Source organism: Podarcis erhardii (assembly GCF_964252035.2).
Source record: "Podarcis erhardii genome assembly, chromosome: 3".
Classification (NCBI taxonomy): Eukaryota; Metazoa; Chordata; class Lepidosauria; order Squamata; family Lacertidae; genus Podarcis; species Podarcis erhardii.
Window position 1 is genome coordinate 5460194 of NC_138507.1, and position 16243 is coordinate 5476436.

Here is a 16243-nt window from a genome sequence, read left to right on the forward strand (position 1 = left end):
TTTCTGTGGGATACATGTCTGATTTACAGCCCGCTTAAAACTTATATAAATATGAATACTTCTTTTGAAACAAAGCAATTCTAACTTCTAGCTAAAATCTGTCTTCCATATACCCTAGGTGCTGAAGTCTCATCCTTGGCAACCATACATGCACTTTTAGTTCCCTGTGGACCACAGGCTAGAGCACGTTTGTCATTAAACAAAACCGAGATCAGTAGCATGTAAACAAACTTATTCGACAGTTCTCTTGGCAACATCTGTTTCTTTTATTCAGGTTTATTTCAGAAGATGCAGAGAGATAAATATGCAAGCCAGAGATGTGATATACCTGTTTTGCTTGTTTTCCAAAACTGAATGGCACTTGACAATTAAACCTAAGAAAACAGAACTATAAGAAAGGAGAGTTACACCGTAATCTTGTGGTTCCTAAACCTTAGAAATGCCAGGTGTGATTTTCCTTATTGAAAAGTAAGAAACCAAACCCTGCTTTGAAAATAAAATGTAATCCTTTAATTTCAGTTTTCTCTCCCTTTTTGGCATTAGTTTCAATATCCATGAGATCCAATTTAACTTGAAGAGGCAACTGCAAGTAAAATTATATTTTGTTAGATTGCAAGACTTTATTTTCCACTTTTAAAATGCTGATAAAAGCCTAAATCATTCACAACCCTTCCCATTTGATATAAATGAAAACCTATTATTGTACCTTACGATTTTCATGAGAAACTCAGTAGATTTCTAGGGCACTGAGGCAGGAAGCACTGAATAAAATCCTGACAACTTACATTGGGGAGCTAAGCAGGGAGTTGCTCTGCTAGATTGGAAAGGTCAAATTTGCTTATCCACCCTTCTTCTGCATGCTTACTTCAAAAGAAGAGGCACTTGGCAGCTGCTCCTTCTGCTTAGAATCAACGGAATACAGTGGTACCTCGGGTTACAGACGCTTCAGGTTACAGACTCCACTAATCCAGAAATAGTACCTCAGGTTAAGAACTTTGCTTCAGGATGAAAACAGATATTGTGCAGCGGCAGCGCAGCAGCAGCAGGAGGCCCCATTAGCTAAAGTGGTCTTCAGGTTAAGAACAGTTTCAGGTTAAGAACGGACCTCTGGAACGAATTAAGTACTTAACCCGAGGTAGCACTGTATGGCAATGACTTGGGATGATGAGAGCCAAGTTCAATCTCCATGATACTTACGGCAAGCTTCTCAGCTTCTGAATGTAGCACGCATAGGTAGGAGGGGCTAGGTTGGCTCATCCCATCAGGAAAGCCCCCCCCCCCCACTCAATAGGCCCTACCCCTTAATGTTGGTTGATGGAAAAGGAAGTGTCTATGGGTTGGGGTGGGGCACTGAGACCCCTTAAATAAGGTATTGTGTTTTAATTTGTTGGTGTAACCCAGTCAGATGGGTGGCATATAAACAACATATTATTATTATTATTATTATTATTATTATTATTATTATTACTACTACTACTACTACTACTACTACTACTACTACTAACAGGTTAAAATGTCCAGCATGGCATGCTTAAGATCATCCCCTCTTGCAATTATGCAATTAATCTTTTGGAACTGCTGCTCCCCCAGCCTGGGATGTACCTGGATGATTTGAAAGAGCCATAAACAACGACTAAGCCTAACTTGTTCACACTTAAATCAGCTTGTTGATGAGATTAGTAAACCAAACTGCTGACTGGTTTTACCTTCAGCAGCACTGATTTGAGTAGCCAAAACTAACCCTATTTGTAGCAAGGATGGCTACACATGGTTACACAAAAATATATGTCTGCAGCATGTCACAAAAGTGAGGCAGATGCTACTTTATTCATATTAGACCCAGCAATCAATACAATACATATTTAAGTTTTTTATTTCATTATCTGGAAAAATAAATAGAAATTTATAAAAGCAAAAGTCTCATAGAGCTCTTTTGTGTGAAGCCAGTCTCTCAAGTTCTTTGTATCACTAGAACTGTAGAATATTGCACTCATTTATCAGGCTTACTGCAATAAAAGGGAAATTTCTCATGATACAGGCAAATAAGCTACAAAGATATATATATATTGTCAGATAGGGTGGTTAACTTTAAGATATCTCAATTAATTTGTTTTAAAAGTCTGCACAAAACACAACGCAGATTGTAACAATCCATCACTTTTACCACCATAACCATCATGTTTTGAGAACAAAACGTTCATGGAAGATAATAGCACCAAGAAATAGTACTAATCATTGTTCTTCAACAAGTAATGTCCTTCAACTGACTTTCTTCAGACATCCACATAGTCATATGCCTGTTCTAGGAAAGCAAACAGTGTCTTCATTTCTTCCGATTCTTGTATGGTGTTTATGTCATTAAGAAGACCTTCTTGGTTCCTGACCTTCAGAAGCTCATCCTACAGAATGTGAAAAGGGAGAAAGCTTAAGATGGTATGAGGAAAACAAAGGATTTTCAGGTAGGAAATCAGTGCAATTTCCAGCAAAGCTTCAGGTAGCTCAAGGATGCGAAGAGGGCAGACAAAATTAAGGAGCAGCAAGCCTTAATACACAAGAATGAATGGTTTCTGGACAGCCTTCTCCACCCTGGAACTTTTCTAATGTTGCTGGATTACAGCTCCCACACCGCTGACTGCTTGCCACACCGGCTAGGATTGGTGGCAGCTGTCCATCATCATCTAGAGGGCACCAGGCTGAGGGAGGCTGGGTTTAGGAAATACCATTTAATCACTGTGTGAACAAGAAGAAAGGTGCTGGTTCTGGAACAAAATAGAAAAGATACTTTTGCAAGAAGTGATTTTTAAGAGCAACGTCCTCTTCACTCTTGGGAGCCTTCTGAAACAGCCCTCCCACCACTCACCTGAAGAATGGGTGCTGTGAGTCGGCACTGTGCAACATCAGGAAGACCAAGATCATCCCTGCCATTTGTCTGGATTAACTAGAGAGGGAAGAGAGGAAATATCTGCATCTGTATTGGATTTTTAAAAATGTTTCATCTTTTGCTGCCCTGGGCTCCTTTGAGCGGAACGGCATGCATGCATGCATATATCAAACATCTACCTCATTCCTCCCCTGTGTACTTGTACTAAATCATATCTAATGTTATTTATAATATACTTATATACTGCTATATTCCAATATATTTAGCTATACCTCCTCCTCCCCTGTGTACTTGTACTAAATCATATCTAATGTTATTTATAATATACTTATATACTGCTATATTCCAATATATTTAGCTATACCTCCTTTTCAAACTGCTATGTCAACGATACGCCTTCAGCAATTCTGAATTCATTCTTCCATGAACTCAAGAGTCTGGGCAGATGGGGCTTGTCAACCTGAGGGATGGTTCATCCAGGACAACTCTGATTCTAAACCTCCACTGCCTTGCATAATATCTTTGGAAAAGAAGTGGTAAACCCTACACAAATCCAGACTTAAGACAGTTGGATGGCGCCTTATACGACTCCTTCTGGCAACTCCTGCAGCCAAGCTGGCACCAAACATATTGCTCTGCTTTCATTTGGACCACATCAGAGAGGCCGAGAGGCAGGTCTTGTCATCAAGACAGCCCAGGACCTGCCCACACACTGCCCAGGCTTGTGCCCCGGAGAGGTAACTTCGGTGCTGCGAACACAGCGGTTTGACTTCATCCCCAGAGACACACTCCATTGTCCTTTGAGACAAGCCCAGTTCATCGTGCCCAGACTCAAAATTTTACCCCATCTCAGAGATACCTCATTTGCTGTTGCTTTCTCTGTAGCCAGCTGACATTTTAATTTGTGTATTTTGTTCTGGAGATGTTGAATATTTCCTTCATGAAGCTCTGCTGTTGACGAAACTTTGTTTATTTCTTCCTGCATTTAAAAGTAAAATGAAACTTAAGAAATATATTTAAAGCAAGGAACCATCTGTGTAGCAAACATTCTGCCAGGATTAGATTAGCTCCCACTGCTACATATCGGTTATGAGGCTGAAGCAGCTCAAGTATTTGCCATCTTTCATGATTCATTCTACAGAATAGATTGCAAAAGATCTCTTTTCTACTTGAACAGAAGGAACACTTGTCTGATAATACATAATGGTTTATAATATGTAACCTGGGAAGCAAGGGTTAATTTTATGATTCACAAATATTAACTCTTATAAATAATTTGTGGTGCCATGGTTGTTATGACATTTAAAAGAGTCTGTTACACCAATTTCCACCTCTCTTACTTTGAAGAATGCCATAAAAACTGGCAGCATGAAGCAGATTTTGTATGGTAACCAATAAAGATGGTCTAGGCATAAAGATTTTGGAAAATATAATAGCTCCATCTGTACCAAAAAGCTTTACATTTCCCCTCAGAGAGGGGTGCAGAAGTATAGCATTACGGTATGAAGGGGTGAAATAATTTGAAATATCTTGCAATAATAACACAAAACCTTTATGAATACCAACTGAAGCACTATAGTGAGGAAGCTTTCAGGTTTCAAATCACCTAAAGCTCATAATCTTCTTAATTCACAGAACGGATTAGTCCTTTGTTGTGTACTCAGATGATATGCCATGTAAATCCCCAAGATGTACCCTCTCTTCCTTCCTCACCTGCAGTTTTGCCAAACCCTCTTCAAGAGAAACACTCTTTTCCTTTTCCTCTGCTAGCATCTTATGCACATTCTTCAGGCTGCTCACCTTCTCCACGGGAACCTTTAGGGTCTCAAAATGTTTGACAAGCCTTGAGCAAAACGATAAACAAGATTCTCACCTTGTGTAATATAGTTATGGAAAGGGCAACACTATATTACTGTATTACTAGAGTTCTCACAAGCCTTGCTTACTTGAAGTACTGAACAGCACAGAAATATTTTCTGCTTTGGACTGAGGGAGAAGAGAATATTCAATATAATCCAAATGGTCAACCCATACGGCTAACTTCTGTTTTCACTTTATTCTCCAAACAACAGGTTAAAAGGTCTAAATGTATTTTATCACATAGACTGACCCCCCTCATGAGCAATCTGGCACCAGGCTTTCAAAATTAAGGAACACTGGAGCATAATTATCTCAGGGAAAGGTCTAACATTAACTTTCACTCTCACAAAACATATTTTATTATGAGTGAAACTATGTCTATTTCACCAGCTCCTTTGACAGAGGTATACAGTGGTACCTCGGGTTACATACGCTTCAGGTTACATACGCTTCAAGTTACAGACTCTGCTAACCCAGAAATATTACCTCGGGTTAAGAACTTTGCTTCAAGATAAGAACAGAAATCGTGCAGCAGCGGCGCAGCAGCAGCTGGAGGCCCCATTAGCTAAAGTGGTGCTTCAGATTACGAACAGTTTCAGGTTAAGTACGGACCTCCGGAACGAACTAAGTACTTAACCCGAGGTACCACTTTAATAGGCTTCCAAGGGGAGAAGTAAAGCAATATAATGTGGGACCTAATCCACTGGGACACCAACTGAGACATCCTAGCATTAGGAAAGTGTGGGGAACCTCCAGCTCATGTGCATGACTAGGCCTGCAAGGTCTCAGAGGTTGCCCCATCAACCTATTTCTGGCCAACCATGTCCACCTTTCCCAAGCCTGACATCATGTATGACATCAGTTACAGCAAAGTTCAATATGCAGCTGCTGCAAAGGAAGAAGAGAGTACTGGAATGTGATCCTCATTCTTCCTTTGCAGCTGTACCCAATGACCGGATGTCATATAAGATCCGATGATTGACAAATCCATGGCACCCCCACCTGTCAAAATCGCCCATGGGGAGGGGGGCCTGGACACATCTGGATCTGGCACATTCCTGCATTGGATATTTTATTGTATAGTGTTTATAACTCACTGTTCCTTGGAGGTGGCATACATGGTTCTCCCTCTCCCCATTTTATCCTAACAACCCTTTCAGGTAGGTTAGGCTGAGAGACAGTAACTAGCCCAAGGTCACCCAGAGAACTTCATGGCTGAGCGGGGATTAGAACCCTGGTCTCCCAGGTGTTAGTCCAACACTCTAGCCACATCATATCTGCTCTTATTCCTTTAAGGCTGAAGCCCTAAAGATTAATGGATGTATACCAGGGATTAAAAGTAACTGAATAGCATTTATGTATGTAAACATGCTCAGCGTCATGTTGCACAAACACCTGCAGTCCTTTCCCTCACTTGCTATGGTATATTCCTTACCTTTTCCTGAGGCAATTTAAGTGCTTTTCAGTTTCACTGTTATTCTGTGTAGTTTCATACTGAAGAGATCTGGCAGGAAAGAGAATAACATATTGATATTTCTTCCTTGTGGAAAAATGTTTGCTGAATTTGCTGCTGCTCTCAGATAAGAACTAGGTTGATTTGTTTTGTTTCCTGATAGCTATCACTTTCTGCGTATGATAAGGGTTAAGAGCTACCTTTCAGAGAGGACTCTACATTTTCTTTCTTAGTTTCTTTTTTCTTATTGTATTAAGAAAAAGGTTCATTAAAAATTTATAAAGAAAAGAAAAATAAAAAAGGAACAGGTGGGTCCAGCACTGTTCTCTTCTGGGCCCGTCATTATTCAACATCTTATAAATGACTTTGATGAAGGAATTGAGAGGATAAGCATCCAATTTGAAGATGACACCAAACTGGGAGGGGTAGCTAACACTGCAGGGGACAGGATCGGGATTCAAGATGACCTTAATAGATTGGAGAACTGGGCCCAAACCAACGGAATGAATTTCAATAGGGAAAAATATCACGTTCTCCATTTAGGACAGAAGAACCAGGTGCGCAATTATAAGAGCCATGACTTGCCAGCAGTACTTGTGAAAAGGATCTAGAGGTCTTAATAGACAAGCTTTACAGAGTCAATAGCGTGATGCAGAAGCAAAAGAAAGTGAATGCTATTCTAGGCTGCATCAACAGAAGTATAGTGTTCTGATCAAGGGAAGTTATAGTACTGTTCTATTCTGCCTTTGTCAGACCTCACATAGAGTATTGTGGCCAGTTCTAGGCACAATTTAAGAAGGATGTTGACAAGCTGGAATGTGTGCAGAGGAGGGTGACCAAGATTATCAAGGTTCTGTAAACCAAGTCTTGTGAGGAACAGTTTAGGGAGCTGGGGATGTTTAGCCTAGAAAAAAGGAGACTGGAAGGAGATGTGATAACCATCTTCAAACAACCTAAGGGCTATCACATGGAAGATGGAGCAAGCTTGTTTTCCCCTGCTCCAGAATCCAGGATCCAAACCAATGACAATAAGGGAGATTCCAACTAAACATCAGGAAGAACTTTCTGACTTTAAGACCTGTTCAATGGACACCCTTGGAAGGTGCTGGACTCTCTTTCCTTGAAGGATTTTAAGCAAAGGTTGGATGGCCATCGGTCATGGATGCTTTAGTTAAGATTCATGTATTACAAGGGGTTGGACAAGACAACACTCAGAACTGCTTCCATCTCTACAATTCTATGATCGTTAAACGAGGGTACAGACTGTGTACCTGTATGCACAGCAATCGAGATGTTCACTCATACCATTATTCATACATACACTATACAGATTTGCTGCCAGCAAATGTCAATTGCTTCAATGCCACTTATTAAAAGCCATTTCCTTTTGCTGGCAGGAAGGTAAGTTCTCTTGGAGAAAACCAAATAAATTTCCTTCTCTTGAGTTCATAGTTAAGTCATGTGTTCCTTTAAACCACAATATAAGCAGGGGCACTGCTTATATAATAATCCAGCCACCATGTGTAGCTCTCTAATTTAACTCCACTGCTAAAAGCTGAACCATTTTGTTTCCTGTTTTCTGTCTCTCATCTCCACGCACACTGTAAATAGTTCCTGCATCAATAAAGCATTTTAAGTCCAGAAACTGTAAATGATTCTTCCAATTTAATTCACTCAAGATATAAGGTCTGCTAACAAGAGTGGAAGAAGGCTAATGAATATAATGGGGTGTTACTTGAGATCCCCACATTGCAGGGAGTTGGACTTAGATGGCCCTCGGGTCCCTTCCACCTCTACAATTCTATTAGTCTAAGAACTATAAATAAATGTATCAGCATAGTTGAAGCCTCTCAAAGGAAGTTAATATAGTACTGATGGAAAGGTCTTTCATACTTACGTTATTAACCAATGCATCATGGAGTCCAGCTGCTCTCTTGTGTTCTTTGGAAGTGGCTGCCATTTTGCTCTTTGGCCTGGAGTCACCTTCACTACTTTTGAAGACAGAGAAGTTGTTTCGGCTGGCAAAGAACAAGCAAGTTTGTCAATATCACCACTGTGATTGCTAGATGTACCTAGAATGCTGTGCCAACAACTTCTTAACCAACTTGCAGGGCAACAGAGTCACTGCCTTTGCAAATCACCCACAATTAATACTGCCTATGTGTCCCACCCTCCCCTTTGCATAGTAAATAAGGAACCAGGAACGGCCCAGTGCCTCCTAAGCAATGGGGACCCTTTCAAGATTCCTCCATACCTACCAACTCTGGCCTGGTTGTGCTAGAGCAGTGGTTTTCAACCTTTCTGAGTGCATGCCTCCTTTAACCAACCACATTCATTCGCAGCTCCCTTGTGGGAGCCACCTTCGCTATGATTCTGTTACAGTACATGTGTAAATGAATATTTCCCCATTCTGCCCCGCCCTTTCACTGGCCCGTCTTTGGTGCGTCTTTAAGTAGGAGCACATGTGCCAAGGGGAATCCAAGCAATGTCACTGCTCTGCAGGGCTGAGCTAACACACTCCACATGGCAGTCCCAGCCTGCCTTTCCTGAAATTAGTGTGCAGTATAGGGGTGGAGAGAACAAAACAAGATCACAAACCGAAATACAGTGGTGCCTCAGGTTAAGAACTTAATTCGTTCTGGAGGTCCGTTCTTACCATGAAACTGTTCTTAACCTGAGGTACCACTTCAGCTAATGGGGCCTCCGCTGCCGCCGTCGCGCAATTTCTGTTCTCATCCTGAAGCAAAGTTCTTAACATGAGGCACTATTTCTGGGTTAGCGGAGTCTGAAACCTGAAGCATCTGTAACCTGAAGCGTCTGTAACCCGAGGTACCACTGTACTTTGTTATTACGGGGAAGGAAAGCAAGAAACACCTGGCACAGGATGGTCTTTTCCTGACTATCCCTATAAAGCTGGGTGACTGTTAAGGGGGGGGGGGGTTGCCTAGGATGAGAGGTAAAGATGAAGAGGGGGAAAGGGATGCTGGGAGTAGGAGAGGACACACCCTACTTTCAGGGTTCTTTTTAAATGCCTCCTTGTAGAACACAAAGCAGCTTGCTCCTCCTGCCTGGCACTTCTTTGCTGAGGGGCAGGCAGCCACACGCCACTCAATGCAGAAGGAGACCCCACCAGCTCTCACAAGTCGGAAAGGCTGTTTGAGTTTTGACCCACAAACCTGGTCAGGTTTAGTGTGCAAAAAAGTCCAAGAGAGAGAGAATGAAATAGGCCACCACCATAAAAAAGGATGGGGTGGGGGGAGTTTAGATTTGAAACAAAAGGGGAAGTATCCTACAGAAGTTGGGAAGAGAAAAGGGGTTGTTACATTTTGACATAAAGGAAGAAGGAAGGAGAGCAGAATGGAGCCTGCAGAGAGACAGGATCCAAACACAGAACACTGCCCCTTTTTAGAAGGGGACTGGATAGGCAGAAGGGAAGACGTGGGGGAAATATCCAGACAGTAAAAAGGAGAATAATCTGGGCCAGGTTAGGGCAGGGAGGAAGAGGTCAGTGGAATGCTGGGATTCCTCCCCATAGATCAAACAGGCAGCAGCCTCTTAGAAGTGTCAGCAATTTTAATTACCCACAATGCATCCACACTAAACACCAACAGAGTGTGGACACATTGTGACAGTGGCTTAATTTTTCATACACTTTTCATATAGTAAATCCCTACACTTTATGGGCTACGGCTTACCCTGCCTACAAATTCACAATTGTAACAGAGCTTTGAGATCTATCTCTGTGCTAATAATAAGATTATTACTAATACCTTCAGAAGACTGTGCTCTCTGCTGCCTTTGTTTCTTCTGGACTGCTTGCACACCTTGCTATAGAGAAACATACAGGAAAACAGAGTCAATTAAATGCTTGAATTGCCATGTGTTTTTACAAATGTAGTATACAAATGCCTGATTCACAACCCACTGAAGCCCACACTGGCTTCTTTATGAGCACCATATCAAGTTTAAACATATATGTAATGACCAAGATTCTTCAGTGCACTCCCATGACCACTTATCTGACAGTAAGCCCCATCAAATGCAGTGGTACTTCCTTCTGAGTATGCAGGCACAGAATCTGCACTATACATTGCTTTCTCTCTGTTCTTCCAATCAGTCCCTTCGCTTTAAAAAAAAAAAAAATTCATTAAAGATTTTCTCGGTTTACAAAAGAAAATGCATTGCCTCCTTTTTTAAGGTGGTAAGATCTTTTCTACAGAAGTTATGTTTGTTGTGAGTGTGATAGGAATTTTGAGGTCTTAGATATATGGTAATGTTCATAACCGCACGTACATAGATCAGCACAGGAAGACCAACCTGGAACCATTTTGATTCCTAAACTGAGCAATTGTTATCTCTGCAAGGTCAAAGTGGAAAAGCCTCCCCATTGTCTTTTCCTTCACAAATCCTGTCTTAAGGGTATGTCTGTGTTTGCATAGGGTGTGAGCCTGTGACATGGCCGAGGAATTAAGTATTTATCACTACAAAAGACTGGCCAGGCTCCCCAGGCAATCCAATCAAGTAACCTGCCAGACAGGAGATAAACAAGGACAAGAGAAAAACATCATTTAAATTTCTGTTTAGACCGCCTTTTCTGTGATGTAGGTATGATGTATCTGAGGGGTGGTCTTAGGTTACACCCCTTCTGTGATGTATGTATGATGTCTCTGGGGGTGGTCTTGATCTACAGGGTGGCAATTTATAAGGCCTTGCACACTATTTTTCTGGGTCCCTCCTCCTCTCCTGCGGGTGAGGGGAGCACCCTGTTGCAACAGATCAAGCTTACTAGCTGCTTTGCTTCTCAATATTCTCTGGTTGGCCTCGGTTATTCTCTCCTACCAATAGGGAACCTATGTAAGGACTCTATATGGGCTCTTGGATACCCCATAAGGGAAAAGGGCAATTTTTGTTTACAACATGAGACATCAATGGTTGAGTACAGCATAAGGTCGAGGAAGAAAAAGCAAAAAGGGGGGAGAGGAGGGGGTGAAACTTACTTTCTTTTTTATAGAGTACGTGTGGGGTTTTGTGTCAGCATCAACTGGATATGGTGTTCGAAACTCCTATTGTTATAGGCACATTTTGCAACAGGGAATATCATTAGCGCAAGCAATTTCTGAGCTCTGGGCGCAGTACTGCACTTAAGCTTTCAGATTAAAACTGCAGAGTGGAAGGAAAGGAGGACCTTTTTCTGCCTCCCCACTTCCAGCTACTCTCTGAAGACTGGAGAAGAGACCCTCTTAATAATATATGGGTGGTGGGCAGGGGAAGGACTAGACCATGTGAAAAATGAACATAATATTTCAGCTGCAGTTCATTCATTTTCAGCTTTGTATTCTTGTTATAAAAATGTGTCCCTAGACATTCCGTTGTTGTGTCCATAACCTAGGTTTAAGGTGCCATTTAGCTCCTATTGCTCATATCTCAGTTTCTAACACTGACTGGATAGGTTCTCTTTCTATTTACTTGTTACAATTTCCTTGGTAGTGAGAGGGATTAAGGGGGCCCAAGGTGTGGTTGGCTGCTTGTGGTTGGCTGCAATGGGGCTTGTTTGCATTTATGAGGGGTGAATAGCAGGGGGGGGGGTCTGTGCAGCAGAAAGCAGAACCTCCTTCTCCATAGTTCCAGCCTCAAACTAAGTCTAAGCTAAAGATCTTAACATTTGTGCGTCAGAAAATACAGTGCAACTTATGAGTAACCATCGAACTTTTGCTGAATGACTGAAGCGATCCTCCCCGCAAACATTTATGTACTGCTGCATACTTCTGGTGCTTTATTTAACAGCTGTACAGCTTGCCCAGTTGCACATCTCTGGAACAACTCCACCATCTAGTGGCCAGTTGAGTCTAACATCACTGTAATTTGGGCTTTCCTATGGTGATACTACAGTGGTGACCCGCAAGACGAATGCCTCGCAAGACGGAAAACCCGCTAGATGAAAGGGTTTTCCGAGGTGCTTTGCAAGACGAATTTCCCTATGGGCTTGCTTTTCCCTCCCCCCCCTTTTTCTAAGCCGCTAATAGCGCTAATCCACTAAGCCGCTAATAGGGATGCTTCGCAAGACGAAAAAACCGCTAGACGAAGAGACTCGTGGAACGAATTATTTTCGTCTTGCGAGGTACCACTGTATTTAGAATGTACAAAGCACATTGCATACATGACATCATCACAGCCCTACAATCACCTTCTAAGGCAAGTCAGTTGTACTGCAGATGAGTGGGAGGGGGTTAAGGCTTGAATTCTTGAGTTTATGGCAGTGGTACAGCAATACTGTGCTCCATTCACAGCTTGTAGTGCAGCTTCAGGATACTAAGAATGCAATCCTACACACACACACACATATACACACACCCAAGAAACAAAGCTGTGTACACATAACACACATCTTACACAAGGGTTTGGTTCCAGAGGTCCACATGTAAACATGAAATAATGTAAAGCCAGTAACCCCTGCAACTCCCTCTTCTGCAAGGTGGAGAAGGCTGCTTACCGGGAGGTTGTGGGGACATAGCTGTCAACTTTTCCCTTTTCTTGCGAGGAATCCTATTCGGAATAAGGGAATTTCCCTTTAAAAAAGGGAAAGGTTGACAGCTATGTGTGGGGAGGCACTAGGATGGTGCCAGAGGAAAACCTACCAGGTGCACAGGTGTGCGCATGTGGGAATAAATAAAAGGGGAGTGGGGAACAGTGGTTTCCCCCCACTTTCCATTTATTTCCAACCCACCCACCCCAATCCGTGCAAGGCTGCCATGGCACGGGAAAGCAGCCTTCGCGTGAGAGTTACCTGCGCAGAACCATTCTGCACCTGGTTACCTGCACCTAGAATCATAGAATCCTAGAGTTGGAAGAGACCACAAGGGCCATCGAGTCCAACCCCCTGCCAAGCAGGAAACACCATCAGAGCACTCCTGACATATGGTTGTCAAGCCTCTGCTTAAAGACCTCCAAAGAAGGAGACTCCACCACACTCCTTGGCAGCAAATTCCACTGTCGAACAGCTCTTACTGTCAGGACGTTCTTCCTAATGTTTAGGTGGAATCTTCTTTCTTGCAGTTTGGAGCCATTGCTCCGTGTCCGCTTCTCTGGAGCAGCAGAAAACAACCTTTCTCCCTGATCTATCCGGGTGAACTCCAACACGGCGGCAAGGGCTGAAAGGGGGGGGGGGATGGTGGTGCGAGCACCCCGCCTCCCAAGCGGTGGCATTGGCTTAAACGCTGAACAGCATTTCTGTCAAGCACGAAATCCTCTTTATCAGTCGTGGTTTGCCCTGAAAGAGATGACAATCTCCTCCTCATCAATGGAGAGGGGCTTCATCCACGGAGAGGGGACCTCAAATAGCTGGCGCTCCAACCACTGCACCGCACCGCCGCCGCCCGCTTACTTTCCCCTCAGGCGTCCTCTTCGCCCGCCTCCCGCCAGCTCCCCCTCTCGCGCCGGAGGGTCCTCCTGGCCGGCCGCTGCGCCCCGGCGCTGCCCTCGCCGCTCCCTTCGCCGGGCGGCGCTTCATCGCTCCTGAACCTGAGGGAAACTGTCGGCCGTTCCCGCTCAAGACCCTTAGGCGGTTTCACTCGCTCCGCCCACTCTCGCGAGACGACGTTCCGGGAGCCGTTAGGAAAGGGGCGGGGCCACACAAACAGACGCAGAAGCCCGGAAGTGGCTCGCTAAGGGGGGGGGGTGCCTGGCCGCAGCGGCGCCTGCGCGTTGCAGTCGTACGGCGCCTACGCTTCCGTCCGTGGCTCCGCAAGCGGCCGTAGCAGGTACCGTAATGGGCGGACGAGAAGCGCAGGCGGTTTTGTCTTTCCTTCCTCTCCGTCGTCCTCCGCCTCCTCTTCAGCGTCTCCCGCGCAGCTCCCGCTTGAGTCACGGAGAGCCCTCGGGCGTCTGATTCCACAGGTGCCCCCCCCACGCCTCTTTGGCCCTTGAGGAGAAAAGCCAGCGGGGGTAAATCAGGGTGTCCAGCTGCTGGTGGACTACAGTTCCCATCTCCCCCGGTCGCTGGTCTTGCTAGCGAGGGATGATGGGAGTTGTAGTCCCTCCGAGAAAACAGCTGCGGGCCCGAGGTTGGGACTCGTTCAAGCGCGCATGCGCAGACGGGAGGGTTAGGGTCTCTTCTTACCTGACAGGAGGCCCGTTTCGAAATACTTCTTTTACGTCGTCCTCTTTTCCTGTAACGACGGAAGCTGAGGCGAGGCGAGAGAACGGTATTCGCGGGGCAGGCCCGGCCCTGCCTGGGAGCCAGAGCGTAGCTGTCAACTTTTCCCTTTTCTTGCGAGGGATCCTATTCGGAATAAGGGAATTTCCCCTTTTAAAAAGGGGGAACGTTGACAGCTATGAGCCAGAGGGGGGAGGAGGAGGAGGAGGGTGCCTCTGTCCATGCGCAGAGTGCAGAAGGGCAGTGATGCCGAAGGGCATCTCAAAACGAAAGCTCGTTCTCTTCTTTATCAAACTCGATGAAAGTCAAATATCTCTGAAATGTTAGCATTGATTTAAAAAATACTGCTTATAAATTCATGACCTTTTAACAAGTTTGCAAACAGATGGCATTAACAAAGACGTTCACTCCTAACATTCAAAGGGAAATTGTAGCTGTTTGGTAACAAACAGACAAAATCAGGCCAGTCACAGGCACCTACATCATGGGTTTGAAGTTACAGAACAACTCTGCCTAGATAGTAAAATATGACTTTGTTTGATTTTTTAAAAATGGCAAGAGGCCCAATTCCCCCCTAGATTATGAGGCACTAGGGCTACAGCCCGCTACTCAGCCCATTGTACATCTGGCCCTGCACAGAGTTTAAAACTAGCCACTCCAGTGCTTTCTTCCCCCAGCAGCTGTGTTCCTGCAGTGGGGATCTAGATCGCGTTCTGTCCCCCTTGAACAGAATGAGTCCATGTACTGCTCTCCCCATACCCCCCATATTCCTATTCTGATAGGCTGAAGGCAAAGGTGCTGCCTACCTGCTTCCCCACTAACCTACTACAGTGGTACCTCGGGTTATGAACTTAATTCGTTCTGGAGGTCCGTTCTTAACCTGAAACTAATGGAGCCTCCCACTGCGGCCGCGCCACCGGAGCACGATTTTTGTTCTCATCCTGAAGCAAAGTTCTTAACCCGAGGTACTATTTCTGGGTCGCAGAGTCTGTAACCTGAAGCGTCTGTAACCTGAAGTGTATGTAACCTGAGGTACCACTGTAGTTGATCACTTGCTACAATAATGTCAGCACACAAACTGAACACTCCACGTCGTTCAGCTGGTGGCAGGAAGCAGGCTGTTGTGTGTGCTCTTTCTTTTTTTTTTCAAAAAATGAAAACTTCAGTGCATAAGAAAACTCTGATTAAATTGCGTAAAAGCCTTTGTTGTGCAACAAGGCTAAGGGTGGCTGCAACAAAAGAAACTTCAAAAAATATATATCTCCAAACTTTATCTGTTTTTGATGCGACTGGTACTCACAGTCTCACTATGTCATATTGTAATATTCAGATCTCAATCCACAGGCTGCAGCTTAACAGCTGCCACTTCAGCAAAAAATAATAATGTTACGTGCCAAGAATGGACTTCTGCGCCTCTGGCCCTCCTGTTACAGGAAAGAAGCAGGGCCACACCTCCATGAGCAGTTTTGGCGCTCGCTCCATGAACAGGTACTCCACCCAGAGTGGGCAGCCATGGCCAAAAAGCAGTTAAAGGGCAAGAATCCAGAGGAGCTGATATGGCACACCCCAGAAGGAATCGCCATCAAACCGTTGTACTCTACTCGGGACACAAAGGACTTTCCTGAGGAACTACCTGGGGTCAAACCCTTCACCCGTGGTCCTTACCCTACCATGTATACCTACAGGCCTTGGACCATCCGCCAGTATGCTGGTTTCAGTACTGTTGAAGAAAGCAATAAATTCTACAAGGACAACATCAGGGGTGAGACACAGGGCTAAGGGAATGGGGTGGGGAAAAATATTTTCTAAGGCAGGCTTCCTCAACCTCAGCCCTCCAGATGTTTTGAGACTACAATTCCCATCATCCCTGACCTAGCTAGCTCCTGCTAGCTAGGGA

At 44.3% G+C, this 16243-nt stretch overlaps 2 protein-coding genes across 8 annotated transcripts in view; one reads left to right on the forward strand and one right to left on the reverse strand.

Annotated features, from left to right (window-relative positions):
* Window positions 1–1808: 1808 nt before the first annotated feature.
* Window positions 1809–13768, reverse strand: CENPQ (centromere protein Q). Its single transcript, XM_081855716.1, has 8 exons — window positions 13576–13768; window positions 9965–10022; window positions 8092–8212; window positions 6177–6245; window positions 4595–4724; window positions 3741–3860; window positions 2861–2938; window positions 1809–2399 (listed from the first exon to the last, which is right to left on the reverse strand). The coding sequence occupies exons 1-8, from the start codon at window positions 13699–13701 to the stop codon at window positions 2274–2276; spliced, it is 828 nt and encodes a 275-aa protein (XP_081711842.1). The 5' UTR covers window positions 13702–13768; the 3' UTR covers window positions 1809–2273.
* Window positions 13769–13835: 67 nt separating this feature from the next.
* The window catches only part of MMUT (methylmalonyl-CoA mutase), an 84269-nt gene continuing 81861 nt past the window's right edge, over window positions 13836–16243 (forward strand). For 2 of the 7 annotated variants that reach the window (XM_081855525.1, XM_081855526.1), the window contains exons 1-2: window positions 14254–14395; window positions 15691–16108. In XM_081855525.1, coding sequence (XP_081711651.1) covers window positions 15730–16108 — 379 coding nt within the window. In that variant the 5' untranslated portion in view covers window positions 14254–14395; window positions 15691–15729. The other 5 variants (XM_081855522.1, XM_081855524.1, XM_081855521.1 and 2 more) reach the window with 5 other exon arrangements.